Source organism: Sciurus carolinensis, chromosome 12 (assembly GCF_902686445.1).
Source record: "Sciurus carolinensis chromosome 12, mSciCar1.2, whole genome shotgun sequence".
In the NCBI taxonomy this organism is placed as follows: Eukaryota; Metazoa; Chordata; class Mammalia; order Rodentia; family Sciuridae; genus Sciurus; species Sciurus carolinensis.
This window is the reverse complement of record NC_062224.1, coordinates 35,796,535-35,818,524: the sequence shown is the minus strand read 5'-3', so window position 1 is coordinate 35,818,524 and position 21,990 is coordinate 35,796,535. Positions and strand designations below refer to the sequence as shown.

Sequence of the window (21,990 nt, the reverse complement as noted above, 5' to 3'; positions counted from 1 at the left end):
AAGCAATCCTCAGTAGCAAGAGCGAAGCAGGGGGTATTGCAATACCAGATCTTCAACTGTACTACAAAGCAATAGTAACAGAAACGGCATGGTATTGGTACCAAAATAGACAGGTAGATCAATGGTACAGAATAGAGGACATGAACACAAACCCAAATAAATACAATTTTCTCATACTAGACAAAGGTTCCAAAAATATGCAATGGAGGAAAGATAGCCTCTTCAACAAATGGTGCTGGGAAAACTGGAAAACCATATGCAATAGAATGAAATTAAACCCCTATCTCTCACCCTACACAAAACTCAATCAAAATGGATCAAGGACCTCAGAATCAGACCAGAGATCCTGCATCTTATAGAAGAAAAAGTAGGTCCAAATCTTCAACTTGTTGGCTTAGGATCAGACTTCCTTAACAGGACTCCCATAGCACAAGAAATAAAAGCAAGAATCAACAACTGGGATAGATTCAAACTAAAAAGCTTTCTCTCAGCAAAGGAAACTATCAGAAATGTGAAGAGAGAGCCTACGGAGTGGGAGAATATCTTTGCCAACCATACCTCAGATAGAGCGCTAATTTCCAGAATCTATAAAGAACTCAAAAACTCTACACGAAGAATACAAATAATCCAATCAACAAATGGGCTAACGGAAATGAACAAACACTTCACAGAAGAAGATGTACAAGTAATCAACAGATATATGAAGAAATGTTCAACATCCCTAGTAATAAGGGAAATGCAAATCAAAACTACCCTAACATTCCATCTCACCCCAATTAGAATGGCGATTATCAAGAATACAAGCAACAATAGGTGTTGGCGAGGATGTGGTGAAAAAGGAACACTCATACATTGCTGGTGGGGTTGCAAATTAGTGCAGCCACTCTGGAAAGCAGTGTGGAGATTCCTCAGAAAGCTTGGAATGGAAACACCATTTGACCCAGCTATCCCACTCCTTGGCCTATACCCAAAGGACTTAAAATCAGCATGCTACAGAGATACAGCCACATCAATGTTCATTGCTGCTCAATTCACCATAGCCAGATTGTGGAACCAACCTAGATGCCCTTCAGTTGATGAATGGATAAAGAAACTGTGGCATATTTATACAATGGAATATTACTCCGCAATGAAGAATGATAAAATTATGGCATTTGTAGGCAAATGGACGAAATTGGAGAATATCATGCTAAGTGAGATAAGCCAATCTCAAAAAACTAAAGGACGAATGATCTCGCTGATAAGCGGATGAGGACATATAATGGGGGGTGGGAGGGGTTAGCATTAGGTTTAGGGTTAGGTTTAGGGTTAGGGATAAGGAGAGCGGTAAGAATGAAGGAAAGAAGGACTGTATAGAGGGAAAAGAGGGATGGGAGGGGTGGGGGGGAAGGGAAAAAAAATAAACATCATTGCCCTATGTAAACGTATGATTAAAAAAAAAAAAAAAAGAAATGAAAATGCACTGTGGAACGCCACTCCCTTAAAATGTCTTGTCACTCCAACACTGGTCACCCTTTAAGACCATCTGTGCCATTTAGACTTTCTACAAAAACAAGAACAGTGCAGATAGATCTCCAGATGGTCTTTGAAAAAAATTTTAAGTTCTTCTGATTTCTTGTCAAATCAAGCTTTCTGACAATCAGTATGGGTTTGTCTCCATAGTATCACTACCCCTGCTCCATGTGTAGATTTTCCTGTTTAGAAATAAGAGGACTAACATAGCATCTTGTTTATGTCAAAGGTCTCAAGCAAGTATCTGTATTGCTCAGTAGGAAGTTCAGTGTTGTGGATGTAATTGCCTAATGACAGATAGGAGGGGACGAAGAAACCAATGATCATTTCCAATGCTTTGGCAACTTCAGCTGGTCTTAATAGGCACAATGAAAATTCCTAGTTATCTAGTGACTTTCTTTTTCCCCACTTTGTATAGGAAGGTATTGAAACAGTTAGTTGGCAGTATGGTGTTAGTTTTCTTATGATAAATTTGGAACATGAAAAAAAATACTCTTGGTCAGCAGAATTTGGACTTGGTAACTCAACTTCTCCAAAAATACCTTTTCATAATGTGCAAACTGCCCTGAAGTCTTAGAGTTTCTGTTTATTCAAAGGTTTTTGGTTTACTCTGAGTTCGGGTTTCTAGTTTCACGTTCAGAGTGTCCATGTGCTGGCTGTTACATACTTGACTTGGCACAGATAAGAAGAGTCATTGTAACTACCTTAATTCTTTTTATTAATTTTCCTAAAGTAGCTTGAATCATATGGTGCATTTTTACAAAATTATGATACAAGTGAAAGACTTGGGGGAAAAGTACAACCACTACAATATCAAAGCAGAATAAATATTTGCAGAAGAATTCTGCCATAACTTAATATTTTGCATATGAGCCCCTGTACAAAATCAGAGTTATTCCCAGGGCTTATTCCAAAAGAACAAATCTATGGCCCACTCCTAGAAGGCCAGAGATAATGATGGATCAGAAAAAGGTCAGCTTGAGTTGCAAAGCCAAGAATAATGACAGACAGAACTAAAAAGGTAGAATAACAGTACAACCAGAGTTCTAAAAGCAATTGTGCACTTGCCACATGGCCCTGAGTTTGGACCCCATGTGGCTCTCTGCCTACTCATTCCACCAGTGCTGGTATTCAGCTGCCTCTCATGTTGGAAGTTTTCCCCAACCATCCAAGTGAGCATTTTATAAGCTAGCTGTGTAAGTGTTTGGATGCCTGTGAACTGAGGGCCAGTAGTAACTGAAACTTGCTAATTTTATGTATTTTACTCCTCTATGAAGCACAGGCCATGGCACATAAAAGGAAGCCAGATTTGGATACACTTTGATCATCTGGTTTATGGTATTTATCTGAAAGTTGATTACAGGAGCCTGTCATGTTAGAACAGAGGTTTGCAGGTTAATACATGTGGGCCCAATGCTGCACCTCACATCACTACCATCTGCCCTCATTCAACACCACCTCCCACTACTGTGGTCTAATCTGTGTTCCTGGGCCTCAAACCACCTACTTAGGATGCACTGTGTCAGTGTGATGTGCAAAAACTCAGGCTCTTACCACCTACAATTGCTCTCTGTATGTACAGTCTACTTCTGGCAAAGATCCCATAACCACGTTGGCACACCTTCAGGACAATGTTCATCTGATGTCCCAATCATTTAAAGGCCTGGTGATGACATGGAGGATTGAAACTGGCATCAAAGGATCTAAGCTCCAGGCTGGGAAAGGAGTCATAGTCACAAAACTAAGACACAGTAGGTATGAAGCAAAGGGAAGGATACATTTCAGTTCCCTAAACTCCAAATAACTAAGAAACTACAATGGACCTCAGTCATGCCACATTAAATAGGCAGGTATCTGTCATGGGAAATTGAGGGGAGGAGATGTGAATTTGGGGTCAAAGATACAGTATCTCAGTACATTATTTAACTCGTCCAAATCTTCATTTCTCATTTATATAAATGAGGTTATGACATTAAACACTATTGTACTGTCATGATAAATTCAGCTAAACAAGAAATAGGAGTCTATGTGAGTGAGAGAAACCATGTGCCTACCTGTACAGGAACTCCACAAGAAATAGAAGCTGAATTTCCCTTATCTGCAATTCTTGGTACCCAGAGTGTTTCAGATTTCAGATTTTTTGAGATTTTGGAATATTTGCAGATACATAATGAGATATCTTGGGAATGGGACTCAAGGCTCTCAAAACATAAAATGCATTTATATTTTATATGACTTTAAACACATAGCCTGAGGTAATTTTATGTGATATTTTCAATGCACCTGCATTTTGACTGTGATCTATCATGTGAGGTCAGGTGTGGGATTTTCATGTCAGAGTTCAAAAGTTTTCTTTTTTTATTTTGGATCATTTCAGATTTCAGATTCTTGGATTAGGGATGCTCAACCTGAATAAGAAATGGGTCTTATTGATGTGTTTGACCAGTGCTTTGGGGGAAGGATGAGTCTGCTCTATGAGGTATACAAAGTGTCAGTATAGAACTTGGTAATCAAGTATCAAAAGGTGGTACTGTCCTTGTCCCTTTAGGACTTCAGAAATAGGGATGGACCTAGCCCAGGACTTTCTTACTTTACTGATATCAAGCTTCCATCATTAATTGTAGTTTTCCTAGTGAAGGATAAATCACAATGTTGTGCACCGGCCCCAGTTTTCCTTAGAATGTATTTATGATTTTTGTGAGAATTGGTCGGGTTAAAATGTGAAGTTATATATTCCTAGATGACTGTGGCTGAGCCCTTATGCAAAAATGCTTCTTATGGGCTGGGGAGATAGCTCAGCTGGTAGAGTGCTTGCTTTGCAAGCGGTACTGAGTTCGATCCCCAGTACCGCCAAAAAAAAAAAAAAAAAAAAAAATGCTTCTTATTTTTAAATCCCTTTGGAAGGACTGACAAAAAATACCATTTTCCACCACAGCTTGATTCCTTTCTAGCTTCCTACCTACTATGGTGTCAGTTATTTGAAGGTGAAAACAAACAGGATCTTCAAAAGCCCTCCCCTTGCCTGTCTGAAGCCTGTTCACTAAGTCCACAGTGCTTCTCTGCCTCTCTAAACAAGGGCCATTTCTTCAGAAAACAAGAACTTGTGCAGTAAATACCCCACCTCCTGCCCACCCAATGATCATTTGAGGCTAAATGTCTGACATAGAGAGTCTGAGACTAAAAAACTTTTTGTTCCTGCCACCACAGCTCAGGACCTGTGAATCACCACTATCAAGGCACTGTTTGTCTGTTTGATTGCTTCCATCTCAAAGTGATAAACAGCAGTGTGTGCCATCCTTCCCTGACCTAGCAAAATAAAATTTTGCTTCATCAGAACCCTTCTTCTGCAACCTTCAGCAGAAGATTGTTCATTTGGGTTCCAGAGAGATTCTGCCAAATCTATAACAATTATAATTATCACAGTGAAGTCAATTAATTTCTTTCTTCCCAGGAAAACTCTAAGTGCTGGGAGGACAGGAATTGATGACTTGTACACTGCTTACCAGGCTCTTTATAGTGACTGCAAGTCCAGTCTTTCCTCCCTGGATCTTCCCTCCTGCCTCAGGGTCTTTGAACTAGCTTTTCCCTTGCTCTTTCCTTTTCCCTGACACCCACTTAGCACTGCATATCCCCCTTGCCTGCTGTAGTTTTCCGTCTTTGCATTTTTACCACTAGTAAACATACTATATTTTTCGCATGATTTGTTCAGTTGTTTCCCTCACTAGAATGTTAGTCCCGAGGTGGTAAGGATTCTTGTCTGTTGTGTAAAATTCTGTGTTCTAGCACCATGAACAGTACCTAGAATACAGGAGCCTCTTCAGAGAAAACCCCACACATGAGTGGGGTTAAAGAGCATTATTCTGAGCTCAGGCACCCATTTGCCTGCTGAGATGGTTCTGGATACAGAATCTATCAGGTGTCTTGAATCACAATCTCAGCCCCCTGGAAGGGGTATTTCAGGCCAAATGCCCAAACAAAGTAGGTATTCTTTGGACATCTCAAGTCCTACCAGTTGCAGATTAATGCACAAAATGTACTGGACTGGCCCCTAAAAATGTGACTGCTGTCCCTAGACTTAGTTTCAGTAGTGATTTCACCTTCAGACAGTCCTATCACATAGTTATTGGAAATTTATTTCAAAGTCCTTTGGAATGTTATGTTTTGGAATAAGAACTTACTTTCCCTTAGAATCCTATTTATTCTGCCCTCAATGTAGTAAACATGCAGTTAGAGTTCCTAGGAATATATTTTGACACTTGGAAATAGACTCAGGTTCCATTTTGGTCTTCTGGGTCTGTAGAATCTTCCAGTAACTTTAAACTTTGTTGCTGTTGTTCTTTTCAAGCATCCAGGGCTCTTTCTGCTTAAAGCCAGGGGCTCTTAAATCAGGTCTTGCTCTCTTTCTTCAGTTATCTAATTGTCTGAGTTTTAAAAAAAAATTTGGAGACTAAAAAATTACCAAACCCAGAAAGCAAAAATAAAAACCTAAAATTAGGCTTCTAAGAAGACAAACCAAAAGTTTAGTGACTTCCAAAAAAGTGGGAGAAGAAAAATTCATCTTCTTGCTGGACACTGAGTTTCAGAATGTATGGATGGAGGTAAGTTACTTGCCATTCTAATTTGAGAGTGAGCACACTCAACACATTTTGCAGCTCTGTTGTGAAATATTGCAATATCTTAATATTCTCCATTCTTCCAGGAATTAAATTTTAATAGATAACCATCAAAAGGGCAATATTATTGTTTCTAATTAAATTTTTTGGAAATTTTAAAGAGCATTAACATTTACACCATTTTTGCCAGCTCAAGGACTTACAGAATAAATCCTCAGTATGTAATTTATGTATTTAAAGTTTGTGCAGCACAGTATTTTTTCTATCATTTATTAAGTGAATTAGCAATTATAAAATCATGTTTTACAAAGGCACTTTAATTTTTTTTCATTCTTAAAGATACTAATTAGGCTCTTTCAAAAATGTTCTTGATTTTCAAATCTCTTTTCATTAAAATGATTTTACAAAAATTCTGATAAAGAAATAAAATTTCCTTTTAGCTATCATACCAAACTTGCTTTAATTAAGTCACTGTGGGGTGAGTTTTCTCCCAACAGGTTAAAGCCTGAAGCTGTTGACATTTAATCACAGCTAAACAAGATATTGAATAATTCTTCCAGTGAGGATCTGGGCCAGGAACAATAAGTTCTAAATAAAGCTAGTAGGAGAAAACAAATACAGGGTACAGAAGAATAAGGGGAACAGTGGAACCATCAACAGTGGAGGAAGATAACTGAGTCCTCTGTTAGTGAAAATTTACAACTAAATTAGTTTAAGAGAAGCCATCACCACACTCTGCTCTTCCAAACAACTCTTCCCATTCCAGGGGAATTCTAGGTCAACTTTGGTTCCTTGGATTAAATTTTTTTTAACATATCTTTTCCCATTTTAGTTATTTAACTCCCTCCCCTTAGTTCATTCTCCTAAAAGAGAGAAAAATTTCTCTTTCATGGCAGTATGGCATTTTTTTTGCATCCCTCTCCCCCAACTACACACTGGAAAAAAGTAATTCACTAACAATCATAAAAATTGCATTTCTAGGTGAAGATCAGAAATTTCTTCTCCCAACTTAGTGCAACTTTTTAAAACTAGAATGAGCATGCTGTTGCAAACACAAACAATGGTCATTGTCTCCTAAAATAAGATTAAATTGTTAACTCTGAGAGGTTCCCCACTGTGTTTTCCAAGAATGATCTGTTTTACAAATGTTAAATTTGCAGTCACCATGTGAGGGCTCCTAAACGAGCTTTTCCTTTTTTCTTATCTGAAGTTATAGACCTCAGGAGAGTGGGGTGGGTGTTAAAAGGTCAAAGTCTTTTCCTCCTTGGAACTTGTTGCTTGCTGGAAGAGGGCTGCCTGGAAAATAGATTCTTTGGAGAGGAGGTTGTGGGTGGGGGGTCGTCAACATTTTAATTCTGTTAAGGAACAGTTGGTTTGAGTTTCTTTCCACTTCTATCTCCTGCTCCCTTCCTCACAAATCCATGGAGACAGAATTACACAGAAGGAACCAACAACATAAAACTATACCTTCCATTACTGGAGCAGTTCACATATGTCATCTCTGTTACAGAGTTAGTGCTGAATGTTAATGAGAGGCGCTGGTTTTTAAAAAACTAACATATCTGAAAATGACCAGAGCCTGAATCAGAAGAACTTTTTCTAATAAGGGTATTTGCCTAGAAATTTTTTCAGTATTTTTAAACTTCTAGTTTAATGCAGGCCTCAGGGGTATTTGGAGACTAAATGCAAAAAAAAGTAACATCTATGTTACTGGTTTCTGGCCTACACACTTTGTGTATCTCCAGATTAGTATGCTCATTCCTCAAGTGTTTATTGGGAGTCCACTCTTAACCACAGCTATGCCAGGGGTTGGAGATAGCATGGGGTGACATGCAGAGGCTCCTGGACAAACAGGTACATAAACATTCTCCTGACGGCGCGAGTGGGGATGGCGGTCAAGAGGAGGGAGAGACACATGCTCCACATTCTGGCTCCCTTGTTCCCAGGGTGCCTGCCAAGCACTACAAGGAGAAGGAGCTGCGGGCGCTGTCCCAGTAGCCGGCCTAGTTGAATGCGGAGCTGGGCATGCAGGGGACAAAGAAGGGCAGCGTGGCCAAGTGGCGGCTGGTGAAGCTGGTGGTCAACTTCCTCTTCTACTTCTGGATGTATGAGGCTGAGCCCCTCGGAGCCCTGCTGCTGGAGCCCTGCAGAGTCACTCAGGAAGAGCCCCGTGGCTTCTCCATCAGGATCCTTGGTTCCTGGATCTTAGGAGCTTCGCCTCATATCATCTGCGGGCACCTTTCTCTTTTAAAGAGAGCAGTAGTCGTCGCCTTTAGGGTCCACCTTGATGACTCACATCAGCAAAGGCCCAGTTCCAGCAGGGCCACCTTCACAGGCTGTGGAGGACCCAGAGAGGAAGTACCACTTTGAGCACTGCAGCCAGGACAAGTGTGAGCAGTGGACAGAAGCACTGTGGCGGGCCAGCTACAAGTACATACAGAAAAGTCTCATCTTCTACAGGAGTGAGATACAGAAGATGACAGGCAAGGACCTCCTGGAGCAGTTCAGCATATCCCAGGAGATGAGGTTCCAGATGAGCAGCTTGCAGAGAGATGGGCAGTAAGCTAGTGTCAGTTCCCAGCTGGATGAGCTGGAATGATCCTGAGCTAGGCCCCCTGCCCTGGGTTCCTGCCCATAACTGGGTCTGCAGTGGGAGGTGCTTTGGTTTAAAGATGTCCAAAGCCTGAGGGTGGGTGGGGTGGACAGGGACTGCCTCTTGAGAAGCTGCACAGCGTGTCCCTCCCTCCCACCTTGGTATCCACCAGATAGATCTGGCACTGCAGCGTCACATACCCCTGCCCTGGTCTCTCAGGTGTACCCATCGAGGGCCTACTGGGCACCTGGCTGGCACAACCCTGTTGTTCCATGCCAGCTGAACATACAAAGCTAGGTGAAGCTATGAATAGTGAGGGGTCACCCTCAACCAGCCTGTGAACCTGACTCCTGCTGATGGGGCCAGCCCCTGGCACTGGTCTCCAGATCGCCAAGCTCACTCTGTTCAAAAAAAGTTCCTCTTTTCCAGAAAAAATAAAAGAAAAAAAGAAAAAAAATATTTTCTTGGTCCAGCAGAGTTTTAACCCAAAGTAACAACCTGCTACTCTAAACAGTTTGCCCACTGCTTAGGATTTAAAATCAGATCTGTTCAAACTAACATAGTGCTATAACAAACTCATAAATTCAATATTTAAAATGAACATGTAATACCAAACTGTAAAAAGTTTGGAAAAAGTGGTTTGATTATTTTTACTTAGGTATTGAAGTCTCCTGTGTTTTTTTTTTTTTAATCCTGTGTGTGCGCGTGCACACACACACACACACACACACACACACACACACAGAATAAAACCCATATCTCTCAAATGGCAAACTAGTAACAGATTTTTTTGTCTGGGCTCCTTAGCACACTGGCCTCAGGCTTATTGGTGTGTGACTCAACAGCAATCAGATGTCATAATTTCATTGGCAGTCAGCATCAGGTTTAATTTTTCTAGCATGTTACATTCACCAAAATGTCTGGTGTCAGTTACGCTCAGACACTGAATCAGTTTTGAGCAGTGTGATGTCTAAAGGTACCTGAGATTTATGGAACACACATGCTTTTCAATCACTTTCCTTTCTAAACACAAAAATGTGTTTTCTGAAGCCTAATAACAGCAGTCCTTGGTGACATTGCTTGTTTTTTACAGAAGAATACTCCAAATAAGTAAAAATGTCAATTTAGCAAGACTGCCACCTACTGATTTACATAGTAGAAAAATGCTTCAATTAAGGTGTTTTTAAAAATAACTGTATGTGGCTTTTCAAAAAAATAGCTCTTTGGAAAACTGATGTATATCATTTTGCTTGCATTTTAGGAATGTGACCAAGTTCATAAAGATGATGCTTCTTCAGATGATAATGGACAGGATCTAAGGTGAGCACAATGAAATGTGAACCAATCCTCTCACTTTTGTGACTTAACTGTTCATCTAATTAAGATGAATTCTCTGTTAACTTTGGGCTTCTCTTATACCTAAACAGCACATTTAACTTTGGAACAGATGACTTTCCTGCTGCAGCCACAAGTGCTAATTTATGCCTGGCAACTGGTGTCTAGGATGGTGTGGACTGGATGAGAAAGTTGACTTTCCACTACAGATGAGTAAAAGAGATCTACAGCACCTATAAAAACAATGTGGGAGGCAAGTGACCATCACCAGGACCTCAGTGTATTTCAAGTTCCAACAGTATCACTCAATGTTGGGTCACACTTTTAGAACATGATTACTTTTTAAAGGTAGTTGCATCTCTCTGGCACTTATTTTGCTGTCATTTAGTGACAGAAATATCAGAATGGAGCCCACTACCCTGCTTACCTACTGATGTGACCTGGGGGAAGTCCTTTGAATGCTCCAAAATCCAGTTGGCCTTCCAGTACTGTGGGCTTAGCAACCCCAACCAAATCACAAGATGGACTGTTAACATTCCCCCTGCAGGGCCCATGCATGCCTTATCTTGGATCTGTTCCTTGTGGTTTACAGTGGACAGAATGGCTTTAGCATAACAGGGAATATATGCACTTAAAAATGGAAAGTGTAAGGATGATGTGGGTTTCCAGCATGGCTGTATTCAGATTTTCAAGTGATGTCATCAAGGCAATCTATACTTTCCTCTAGATAGGAATCATCTGGATTGTCCATCTCAAGAGGTGGGAAGATGACCATCAATAGATCTAGGTCTGTATCCTACCAATTTAGCAATTTCTAGTTGAGGAAAAGTTGTCTTTCCATATATTCAGCAAATGTTCTGCCAACAATAATTTTCAATGGCAAAACCATCAGCACACACCTATGCTGGCAGCCAGAAGGTGGGATCAGCTCTGCCAAAACTACATGGTTAGCTGAAATGGGGAAAGTAGGTGACCCAAAAAGAATGGATGCTAGAAAAGCAAAGCTAGTAACTGGTCCCTGTAAACTAAAAACACATTTGTCACCTTAATGGTAATTTGTGAAAATGACTTTATATACTGTAAAGCTTGAAGGCAATGTTGGTAGTACTATTAAATGTTTACACAGCCATAGAGATACATTGGTGAGAAAGTAGTTCATATGTTCTTTTAAATCCACAGGTCTGCTTGGTCCAGCTAAGAGGGAAGCCTGGTTGCATTTGAAGGCTGAGATTGAAGCACTGACAGACTTCTGGTTAACTCTAGCCCTGAAAACACTGTCCCTCATTCACTCCCAGTGAGGCACCTGTGAGGGCCTCTGCTGGGACAAAGGTGCTGCTGGCTTGTTCATTTTGGAGATTCATTTTTCAACAGTATTTTTTTTTCTTTTTCCTATTCTCAAAGGACAAATTGTGTGAATATTTTAGTAACAGTTACTAAGCTCATCCTTGCATTGGCAAAAGTCTTGCTATATGGATTAGGAATTGTATTTCCAATAAAAAAGTATTTACACTGCAACTAAAATAGGGGAGCTATTCTTTGTTTTTAAATTATTTTTATTAACTCTTCCTGGGTAGTAAAAGTAAAAGGCAGTACTTGAAACTTATTTTTCAAAATGCTAAATATGACAGAATACTGGAGAACTAATTTTCAAAATTGGTTTTAGACATCAAGAGAAATATAAGATATAATCCATTTAGTGGTAGTCATAAAATTTTATATCACTGGCTAATATTTAGACCCAGTACTTGAGGCATAAGTAATTTCTCATCAATTCCAGATTATCATCTTGTTTTTTTTTATTTTAGTTACTATCAACAGAAATATTTGTAAGCTAAAATGAGTAGCAATATAAAACTATAAAAAACTCAAAATATTTCTCTATTACTGGAAATTGGGTTTGTTTAAAATTTTAATATGTATGAACAATTGAATTTCAATTTTTTTATGGGTATACAAAAAATCAAGGTACTTGCAAGAAGGAAACATAGTTAGAGAAAAGACTAATATGAAAATTAATTGGACTATAAACCAATATGGAATGAAAGTAGGGATACAAAGACGTGGTTTTTGTTCTCAGGGAAAGCAGACATCTTAATTACCATAATACAATACCATAAATATAAATGAGCATTTTTCAGGTATCTACTAGGTGTCTAGAACTGTACTATGCATTTTACATAATTAACTCAATCTTTACATTTTTTAATGAGGTAACTAAAGTAAATCTCTCAAGTAAATAACTGTCCAATCACAGTTCTGATTCCAAAGTATAGACTCTTTTCCATTCCCTGGAGGTTGCTGCTAAATGCCTGAATGTGCATATGACCAAGGAAGAATTTGCTTCTAGTAAGGAGGTAACAGAGGGCAAACATTAGTGAAAGCTAAAGGATAGGATGACATTTGATCTGGATATGGAAGAACAAAGAAGAGTTTACCACGCAGATGTGCTAGGACACCAGAGAAATAGAGATTAAAATGTGTTTCCTGCTAAGGTTGTGAGTGACCCTGATTGATTACTGAGCAGTACTCATGAGACGTTGAAACTGGAGAAGTAGATTTGGGCCTAGTCTTATGGCCTTGTTTGTTACCTTAAGGAGATAAACACTATTTTGGTTAAGGCCAGGGGAAGGGGGATAAGCATATTTGTAGGTGGCTATTTATCTCTATCTAAAAAAGGGACAAATTTGGAATTCCTGTGTGTCTAATGAGTCTTCTTGCACTTTTATACTTCTTATATTTCTCCAAAGTACACACTAAATGATCACCAAAGATGTACTTGAATAATTAATTATAGTATGACTTCCTCACCAGGTTTTAATATTCTTGAGGACTGTGTTTGTCTCTTTTGTTCATCATAGTGGCTGCAATACCCAGCATATAATAAGTACTCAAAACATGGTTTTGAATAAATAAATACATCTATTTTGAAACTGGTATGGAATTTCTTTTAGGCACCTGGGTCAGTGGGGGCATGATTAACTGATAGGGAAATTGAGCTTAATCAAATCAATGTACTAAATAAATTGTGCAGTAAACCATTATAACCAGAAATTTTATATGCTCTCATGTTCCATAAAAAGAACAATAAGTTTATATTAAGTCCTGTGTTAATCTTATTTTCATCTGTATTGCTCAAGTGGAATTATTGTATTTTGTAAACAGATTATGATAAATTTATTAGCACATGAAAGTTGAGAAAAATTCCAGAGAATTTAGTATACAGAATGAGGTAGCGCTGAGTCCCCAGAAGGAAATCATAAGTAGTATTTTACATATCATATGCACTGAGGTTTAATCCCAGATAATTTGAAAATGGTAATGTAATAGGAAATCACAGTAAAAATTCAGTGAACTTTAAGTATTTAAATGGGCCTTTTGTTTCAAATGTTGTATATTTTTTAGTAAGAATAAAAATTAGAGTTCAAAATACATAGTGGTAGAAACTTATCTCAAAACCAGAGCCAGGATCAAACTTCTCTGTAATATTTTTTATTAGAAAACTAGAGATTCAAAGTCCTTTTGTTATTGCTAATCATGCCATCAAACAAGAACATTCATGGTAGACAAAATGCTAAAGTGCTAGGAGATGACTGATTTATTATTTAGCAGAGTTGTGCTTTTCAGACAAAACAGGTTCAAAGTGCATGCTTTATAAAAGATTCCTAAGTAATTTCTAAATGGCAGCTTGATTTTTTTCATTGTGGAAAATTTCTACATGACTCAAAATTTACAATTTAACTTATGAGAGACACCACATAGGCAAGAATTCATTTTTGTCCTCTATAGCATCCCCTTTAAATAATGTTTTACCTTCTTATTTTTCCACGAGACAAAACTTTGCAAAAACATTTTTTTCCTTCAAGAAGGGGAAAGTAGTTTTTATGACACCTATTTGGTTGTACACTTTTGCAATGAAAACTACATTTTGTATTTTTTCCTTAGTGATTTAATTTTTCACAGTTTAGTGGGCAATAAAGCAGCATTAAAATTGTATCATTTGAATAAGGCTGACTATTTTATTCTGTCAGATGCAAATGAGAGATTTTAGTGTAAAATACAAATATAAAGCAGACATTTGTTTAAACAAACAAGCAATTTGTTCATGGGTACATTTGATCCTTATTTGAAAGAGGTGCAGACACTGCTCCCATTCACATATGAAAACTATAAACTGTCCCATTGTCCAGTAAAATGACCCCATTGGCAGCCAGAGACTTGGAAGAAATAATGCCTGCATTAAGTGCTGGATGTGCTGGTGGGGTAACCACCCTTGAGAGCCCCAACTAAGTCATGACATGGGAAAGATAATAGATAAAGGTGTTTTGTTACTTGTATCTCACCTTTCCTCTAGGAAAGTGCTTTATTGAACATGAGATGCCTGGGTACAGTAGGCATGAGCTCACTGTGGTACCCTCTGATGTTTATTTCAGGAGGAGTTTTATGAGACTATTTTAAGTACACACATTGGGCATAGGGACATTAATTCAACCTGAAAATGAAGGGCTAAACTAATTCCAGTGTTTTTTCTTGCTGTCCCAAAGCCAACACCAGTTGTTTTTCTCTTACCATTCTCAATAGTCTTTGGAACAAGTATTTTCAGAGTTTGATATATTATGAAACTTTTTAAAAATCAAGTTAAAATATATTGCCAGAATTGCCTGTCTTTGTTTCATCTCAGCTTGTAAGGAAGAAAAATAAAAGTATTACTGCAAAATCAGACTATTCTCTCAATTGTTAAATTGAGATTGACTAGATCCTACTTTTTAATAAACAAGTCCTTGGGAAGAGAGTATTTTACACTGTCAGTTTCAAGAAACAGGATACTGTGTAGCTAATTAATTTGTAATTTTTAATCTTTTGTGCCATTTAATATACTACCAAATGACATAGAAGCACTCTTAGTTGTACAAGTGTGATTGAGTTAAATCAGAAGCATGAAGAAAGCATTTTATATCAAAGGTTCCAGTGCCATTGGTCTGGGTTACACAAACTTTACATTTTCTGTAATTTATTTTTGTTCATTAGGAAAGAAAAACTGTTTTGAAAGGATAATTCAAAGGTTTGGAAGAAAAGTGGTATATGTTGTTATAGAAGATGGTGTGGAAGAACAAGGAGCCAAAAAAGTAAGTGTAGAGGGTGCATCTTGGGCTGTTCATTTTTTCTTAGTCTTGAAAAGTAGATCATCAAAGCAAGTTCTATTTATCTGAAATAGACTATGGACATGTACAGAATTGTAAGCACTAATATAAGGGCAAAGAATTCAACATGAATAGTGATGTGCACAAGCTCAAAGGTGGTTGGTCTTCATAAAGTGTAGACTTTGGGAACAGAAAGGTAGGCTTAGTGGCACATTCATCATCCAGAAAAGAGATGACACATATGCCTGCTCATGTCAGCACACCTTTTCTGCATCCAGGACAGATATTGCCAGGTGGTTAAAACCTCATTACATGAGACTGCAGCCTGAGAACATTTCAAAAACCACTTCAGAAAATCTCTACCACAGATTTGTTCTTCTATGGGACCTGATTACAAATGCCTTTTGGGGCATTTGTAAAGGACCACACTTTAAGTCTCTTAATTCTCTGTTTTACCCTTGCACTTCATTTTGTTCTCCTCAAATCCTTCAAAAGTAATTCTCTCATTTCCCTTAGCAGAAACTGTTTATTTCTATATCTCAGTGCACTTTTGTTAGGGGAAGACCACATTCTTTCACCTGGCACACAGAATCTTCACAATCTGGTTACAACCTGCCTTCACCAACACTGCAGTGACATTCATCTGCTGACCTTCTTTGTTTTGTTACTGAAACAAAGTACTTGAGACCAATTTATAAAGAATGGAGGTTTATTTGACTAACAGTTCTAGAGGCTGGGAAATCAGTCTCATTACATTATAACATGGCAGAGGGCATCACACATTGAGACATTAAATGTATAAGATCAAGACTCTTGTATAGCCACTAATGCTATCATGGCAGCTCTATCCTCATGACCTCATCTAATTACCTTTTAAAGGCCTCACCTCCAAATACCATCAACACATGCATTTACACCCTCCTTGGACCATGCCTCACACTTTTTCTCTGGAATCTTAATCCCAGTGCCTTTTAGTCATTGTCTAAATCAGTTTTCAAAATGCATGTATTTTCTTTCCTGTGTCCTCAGTGTTTAGGAATCTCATTATAGTAGTACTTGCTAGAACTAGAGTAGTAAACAGCTCAGATTCTTGCTCAAGCTTAGGTTGGCTCTGCTGCCTATCCAGTCTGTTATTTTGCACAAGTTTTTTTTAACCCACCTATTCTTCTTTCCAATCTAGTAACAGCACCTAGTTCCCAGGCTATTTTGAGGATTAGATTTATTTGAGGTCTGTAACTACCATAAAACAGAGCCTATTACATGTGGAGTCAGCAAGAAATTGTAGCCACCATTTCTGTTGGTGGATGTACCTTTTTCAGCAACTAAATCTAAGCTTATAGGTGGAGATTGTTTTTTATTGTCTGTCTTCAAATGTTTTTATAAATCTTGGTAAATTTGTACTCTCTAAATATTTCCTAAGAGCATTACAAGATTAGCCAATAGTATAAACTTCCTCACACTCATTCATTGGATTCAATAAATGGTACCATAATCCAGTTCTTCTGCAATATTTTAGTGTGTACTAGAAATGGCACATAAAGATCCAGATCACAGATGCAGCATTGAGAATCAAGTACAACATGTGGCCAGTCTTCTTTTAGTCCATGAGGATGACGTCATACACCTTTGGTATCTCAGAATTTCAATAAAGTGTAGATATTGGCACTAATTCTGTCAATAATTTCACTGATAAGCACAATGGATACAGTATTCCAGAAGACTCACACCAGTTTCCAGCCTGTTAATGCTTGATGTGAAGTGGCATCTGCCATTTAAGCACTAGTTCTGATCTTCCTGCGTCACCAGTATGCAGTCTTGATTGCTATTGCATGTATCGTTTTAACCCTGTGGATCACCTTCCCCAGAATAATTTAGAATTCCTAACATTCAACCCTGGAGAGCTATAGAGAATGTTTAGTGGAAATGCAGAATAAAACTGTCTTCCTGGGAAATCCTCTGAAATTCCTACATAGGACCTCCTAGTGTCTAGGGAGGCATGGAACAGTTTTACACCTCAGATTTATACCTCTGAGCAACTGCAGAGTTGAAGAGCAGCATTTTATGCCAATATGATCCTATGCCAACTTGTGACTCTACCCTCCAGGCTGGTTCTTCTTTCTCTGCTGTTCACCAGAAGATAAATTTCAGGAGAAAGTTGCCAAAGTGTGTGAAAGTGATCAACTAAAATGCAAAGAATAGAAGTAAAATTCTTTGGAACCTATCTAAAGACCGAAAAAATATGTTTCTTGGAAGTTTGGTTTTGGTATGAACAACATGGAAAACAAATTCTATAAAGAACAGTTAAAATTGTTTCCATTTGTCTTTGGATATGATATTCTTTCTATACATGAGGTACACGAGCTACAGAAAATATTCTCTTTAAATTTTTTGACTATGATTGGTTCATCCTAGCCTTTAACTTTGATATCCTGGATGACTATCAGTGATGAGCCTAAAACCATCTTTTTAGAATAGTCTCTTCATACCTTGAGACCTGCCTCTGTGAATATAAAATAAAAATTTTTCACAAAAAAATTCAGATATCACATTATCACTCAGAATGACAGGTCTTATTTTCAAATATAATATTATTACTCAGAATGACAAGTCTTATTTTCAAAGAACTTTATTTAAGGAGTACGTTTTGTGTGGTCTTTTTAGATAAAGTTATAAAATAATAGATAATGAGTATCCACAACATGCAATTCTGTAGAGAATAACTGATGGAAAATAATTTAGAGGAAAGACTCTACAGTTCCACAACATGCCCTGTAGAAAGATACATATAAAAACTTAAGCTGTAGAAGAGTTAATAATTATAACATGAAGAAGAATTGCTAAACTCTTCATATCTCAGTCCCTCCTTTTAGGCATTGTCTCTTTAAAAATCCTCACAATTTTATTAGGAAGGAATCCTTAGACCTGCTTTAAAGAGGAGGAAATGAAGGCACAGGAAGGAAGAATTATTTGACCAACTCACACAGCTAGTAAGTGTCCTAAGATTTGAACTTGCTTTCTCTGGTCATGAGATTTAGAAGTAAACTATGAATTTCCTTTATATATCTTAAGTATTTGATTTACAGAAAATAATTTATACTTTTTTTATTAAAGTTTGTGTTTCTTCTTGGGAGGCAGATATATAATTAGGCTTTTAACTTTATTCATTCTGATACTTTAGTTATTGACTAGCTACTGATCAATTAAATTACTACATAGTGAACCAGGAAGTCTTGCACTTTTGTGTACTATTTTGCAAAATCAAAACACTTTGCATTTGTTCAAAATCAGTTTTAACTATGTAGCTTGCTTCTCAGTTAGAAGCATACTACAACACTCTCCTCTTTTCCATGTACAGATGTCTTTCATCTAACATTCTTTTGCTAAAGTAAGATACTTTAAGACAGAAATGAATTTCTCAATATTTATATGCACAAACATTCATGCAAACAGATAACACACGCACACATATGCGTGACATTTATTATATACATAGTGCAATTAACCCTAAATTTTATCACCAGATTGTAATATTTGTATATTTCACAAGGCATTTTGGTGCATGCCTGTAATCCCAGTGGCACAGGGGTCTGAGGCCAGAGGAGAACAACTTTGTGGTCAATCTTGTCAACTTAGCAAGATTCTGTTGCAAAATAAAAAGGATTGCATCTGTAACTCAGTGATAGAGCATCCTTGGTTTTAATACCTAGCACTAAAAAATGTATATTTTATAATTTTCATATGTGCTTCTATGAATACACCACAGTGAATCCCACCAACATGTACCTTCATAAGAATGAGGTCCTAACTAAAACATAGATTCCATGATTGTATAAATATATAAAAGGATCCTACTGTCATGTATAACTAAAAGAACCCAAAACTACATAAATATACTTCTTAGTCTATATAAATCAAAACCAAAGTCTAGTTTTGGGGTTTTATTTATACATTTACTTATTTATTTTTCATATTTTGTAGGCCCAAAGTGGTGGCCTGTGAAAAATAATGTACAGTAAAATTTTAGAAGTAATATAAAATTCAGAAATCTGGGTCTTACCACCATGTTCCTATAACATCTGTCTAAGAACTATCAATCTCTCAGTAACTACACAATGATGAATAAGTAAAAATATAACGTGGGAAAAGTTCTACAAATAGTTTGAAATTTTACAACACTGGGGAAAAGAATTAATAGTGATCTTACTCCTGTCTACCCAATGGTATATTACCATTACCTATAGCCTTAAGTGAAATAGCTTAACGTGTGAACTAGAATAAACTGTCCTTCAAGATACAAAAGTGTTACATAATAGAAAACACTGATTTATACTTAGTAAAAAAATATGTATAACCAGAAGAATATATTCCAATATTTTCTGTAAACTCTCTGGAAACAATGCATTCTAAAATATATCAGGAATGACCCTTATTCTTCTGACATGATGATAAGTCATACAAGATGTATTTAAGAATTTTGTTCTCCAGACTTCAAAAATTAGGTTATTTATTAAGCTTGAATTTATAATGAATACATGTCTCTTCTAAGATGAGCTTTCTGCACTATACTCTATATGTGTAAAATTTATACCATATCAATTAATGATGGCCAGCAAACCTTAACAAATATTTAAAGTTATTGGTACATTACCTACAGAATTTTCCATCAGTAACACTTGTACATGTATATGATGTACAAATTATTTGATATGCCCTTAAAAATTAAATATTTTTTCTACACCACAAATATTTTTGCTGTTCTCTGAGGTGTACACTTTGGAAATTTTTCTTTTCATTCATTACACATGAGATTTCTATATAGGATCCATTACCTGATGTTGGAGAAGGTTTAAAATTTGAGTACAGGTTTTAACATTTTTTTAATATTTTAAGGGTTCCTCTCAACTATGAATTTTCTGGTGTTGAATAAAGCTTGATTTATTGTTAAAAGCTTTGCCACAATTTTTACTTTTCTGGCATTTCTTTCTACTATGAATTCTTTGGTGTTTAGATAGTGTTGAACAATCCTTAAAGGTTTTAACATTGTTTAAATTTGTAAGGTCTTTCTCCAGTATGGGTTCTTTGTTGATGAGTAAGTTGAAATTTGATTAAAAACCTTATTACATTATTTACATTTGTTAGGCCTCTGTTCAGTATGAATTCTCTGATGTTTAGAAATGACTGAATAATCCTTAAAGGCTTTAACACATTGTTTACATTTGTATGGATTCTCACCAGTATGAATTCTCTGATGTTGAGTAAGGTCTACGGTTTGCTTAAAAGCTTTACCACATTGTTTACATCTGTAGGGCCTCTCTCCAGTATGAATTCTTGATATTTTTTGAGGTTTGAAATTTCACTAAAAGCTTCGCCACATTCTTCACATTTGTAGGTTTTCTCTCAAGTAATAATTTTGCAATGTTGAGTCATATGCTTGCATACCCATATATATGGATATATATATATATATATATATATATATATATATATATATACCAGTATTTACTGTGGCTACAGTTTTTGCTACAGGTCTTCATACTTTTATTATATATATAGTGTAGTTTACAAATTTGTATTTGCATTTTGATTAGGCAATAATGTGTAAGTAAGGAAATTACCCCATGCAATAGTATTACACATTTTGGCATAGACAGGAATTACCTATTGATTGCAGAATAATAAACTTTTTGTAAAGGAACTCTCAAATTTATAAAACATAGAAATATTTCCTTTACTTTTAAATTTTCTATATTTAGAAATATTTGAGTGAAGGTTTAGCTCAATGTTACATTTGAAATTGTTCAGTTTGTTAACTGAAGCATGATCTAGACCTCTTTTTATACTTTCCAAATTCTCTTTAAGTGAAAAGTTGTATTTAAAAAATTTCTGTGGATATTTGTATATAGAAATGCATGGTTCTTCAAAACTGACTAGCACATATCGAGTTTTTTTCTTGTATGTTATATGTTCTCATTCTTTGTTTACACTTAAGTATTTTGCAAGGATAGGTGGCATACATTTGTTATTTATATTATGATAGACTCTCTGATCATCACTCTCACCCACACCCATTTTTTGGGTAAATTTTCAAGGCTGAAATTTCCAAATCTTCCTTTTATTCCTTTTTGGAATAAATATTTTGCACCTTGATTTGCTGAAAAGTCCTCAGTACAATCAGAAAATAAAGCAGAAAGAAAGAAAAAATACTGAATTATGTCACTTTCTAGATTCAGGTAAATACATTTGGTAAATATGATAAATGTACTTAGAATGTAGGGATATCAGTAGGATGGGATAGCAGAGGAGTAAATACAAGGACATCATTTCTCCACAGATATATAAAATATAAGCATTCTCTTTAAACTAAGGAATGCATACACATTGCAGAGAAGATATCCTGAAAACAGATTTGAGGGGATTCAAACATATGTCTCTAACATAGCTAACTGCCAATACAGTGATTGGGACAAATAACAGTCTTCAAATTTTTTAAAACATGTTTTATTGTTATTTATTGATTGATTTTATTTAAAAATTAAATTTTGTGTATTTACCACATACATCAGAATTTTTACAGTATATATTTGTAATGGAATGACTATATATAGCTAAATAATATGTAAATTATTGGACATAATTATCATTCTTGTACATTTTTTATCTATTCTATTAGTTTTTATGAATAGAACAATTGTAAATATTCTCATACTATAAGCAGGACTCATACCATCTTATGCATGTGAAATTCAAATTTTGCATCCCTTGACCATTATCCCTACACTCCAACAAACAAGGCCATTGT

General features: G+C 36.6%; 1 protein-coding gene across 1 annotated transcript; it reads left to right on the top strand.

Moving 5' to 3' along the window:
- Window positions 1–7,955: 7,955 nt before the first annotated feature.
- Window positions 7,956–8,688, top strand: LOC124961227 (pleckstrin homology domain-containing family J member 1-like). The gene is given in 2 exon segments (XM_047519912.1): window positions 7,956–8,319; window positions 8,447–8,688. Coding segments are annotated over 2 exon segments (606 nt in total).
- Window positions 8,689–21,990: the final 13,302 nt, after the last annotated feature.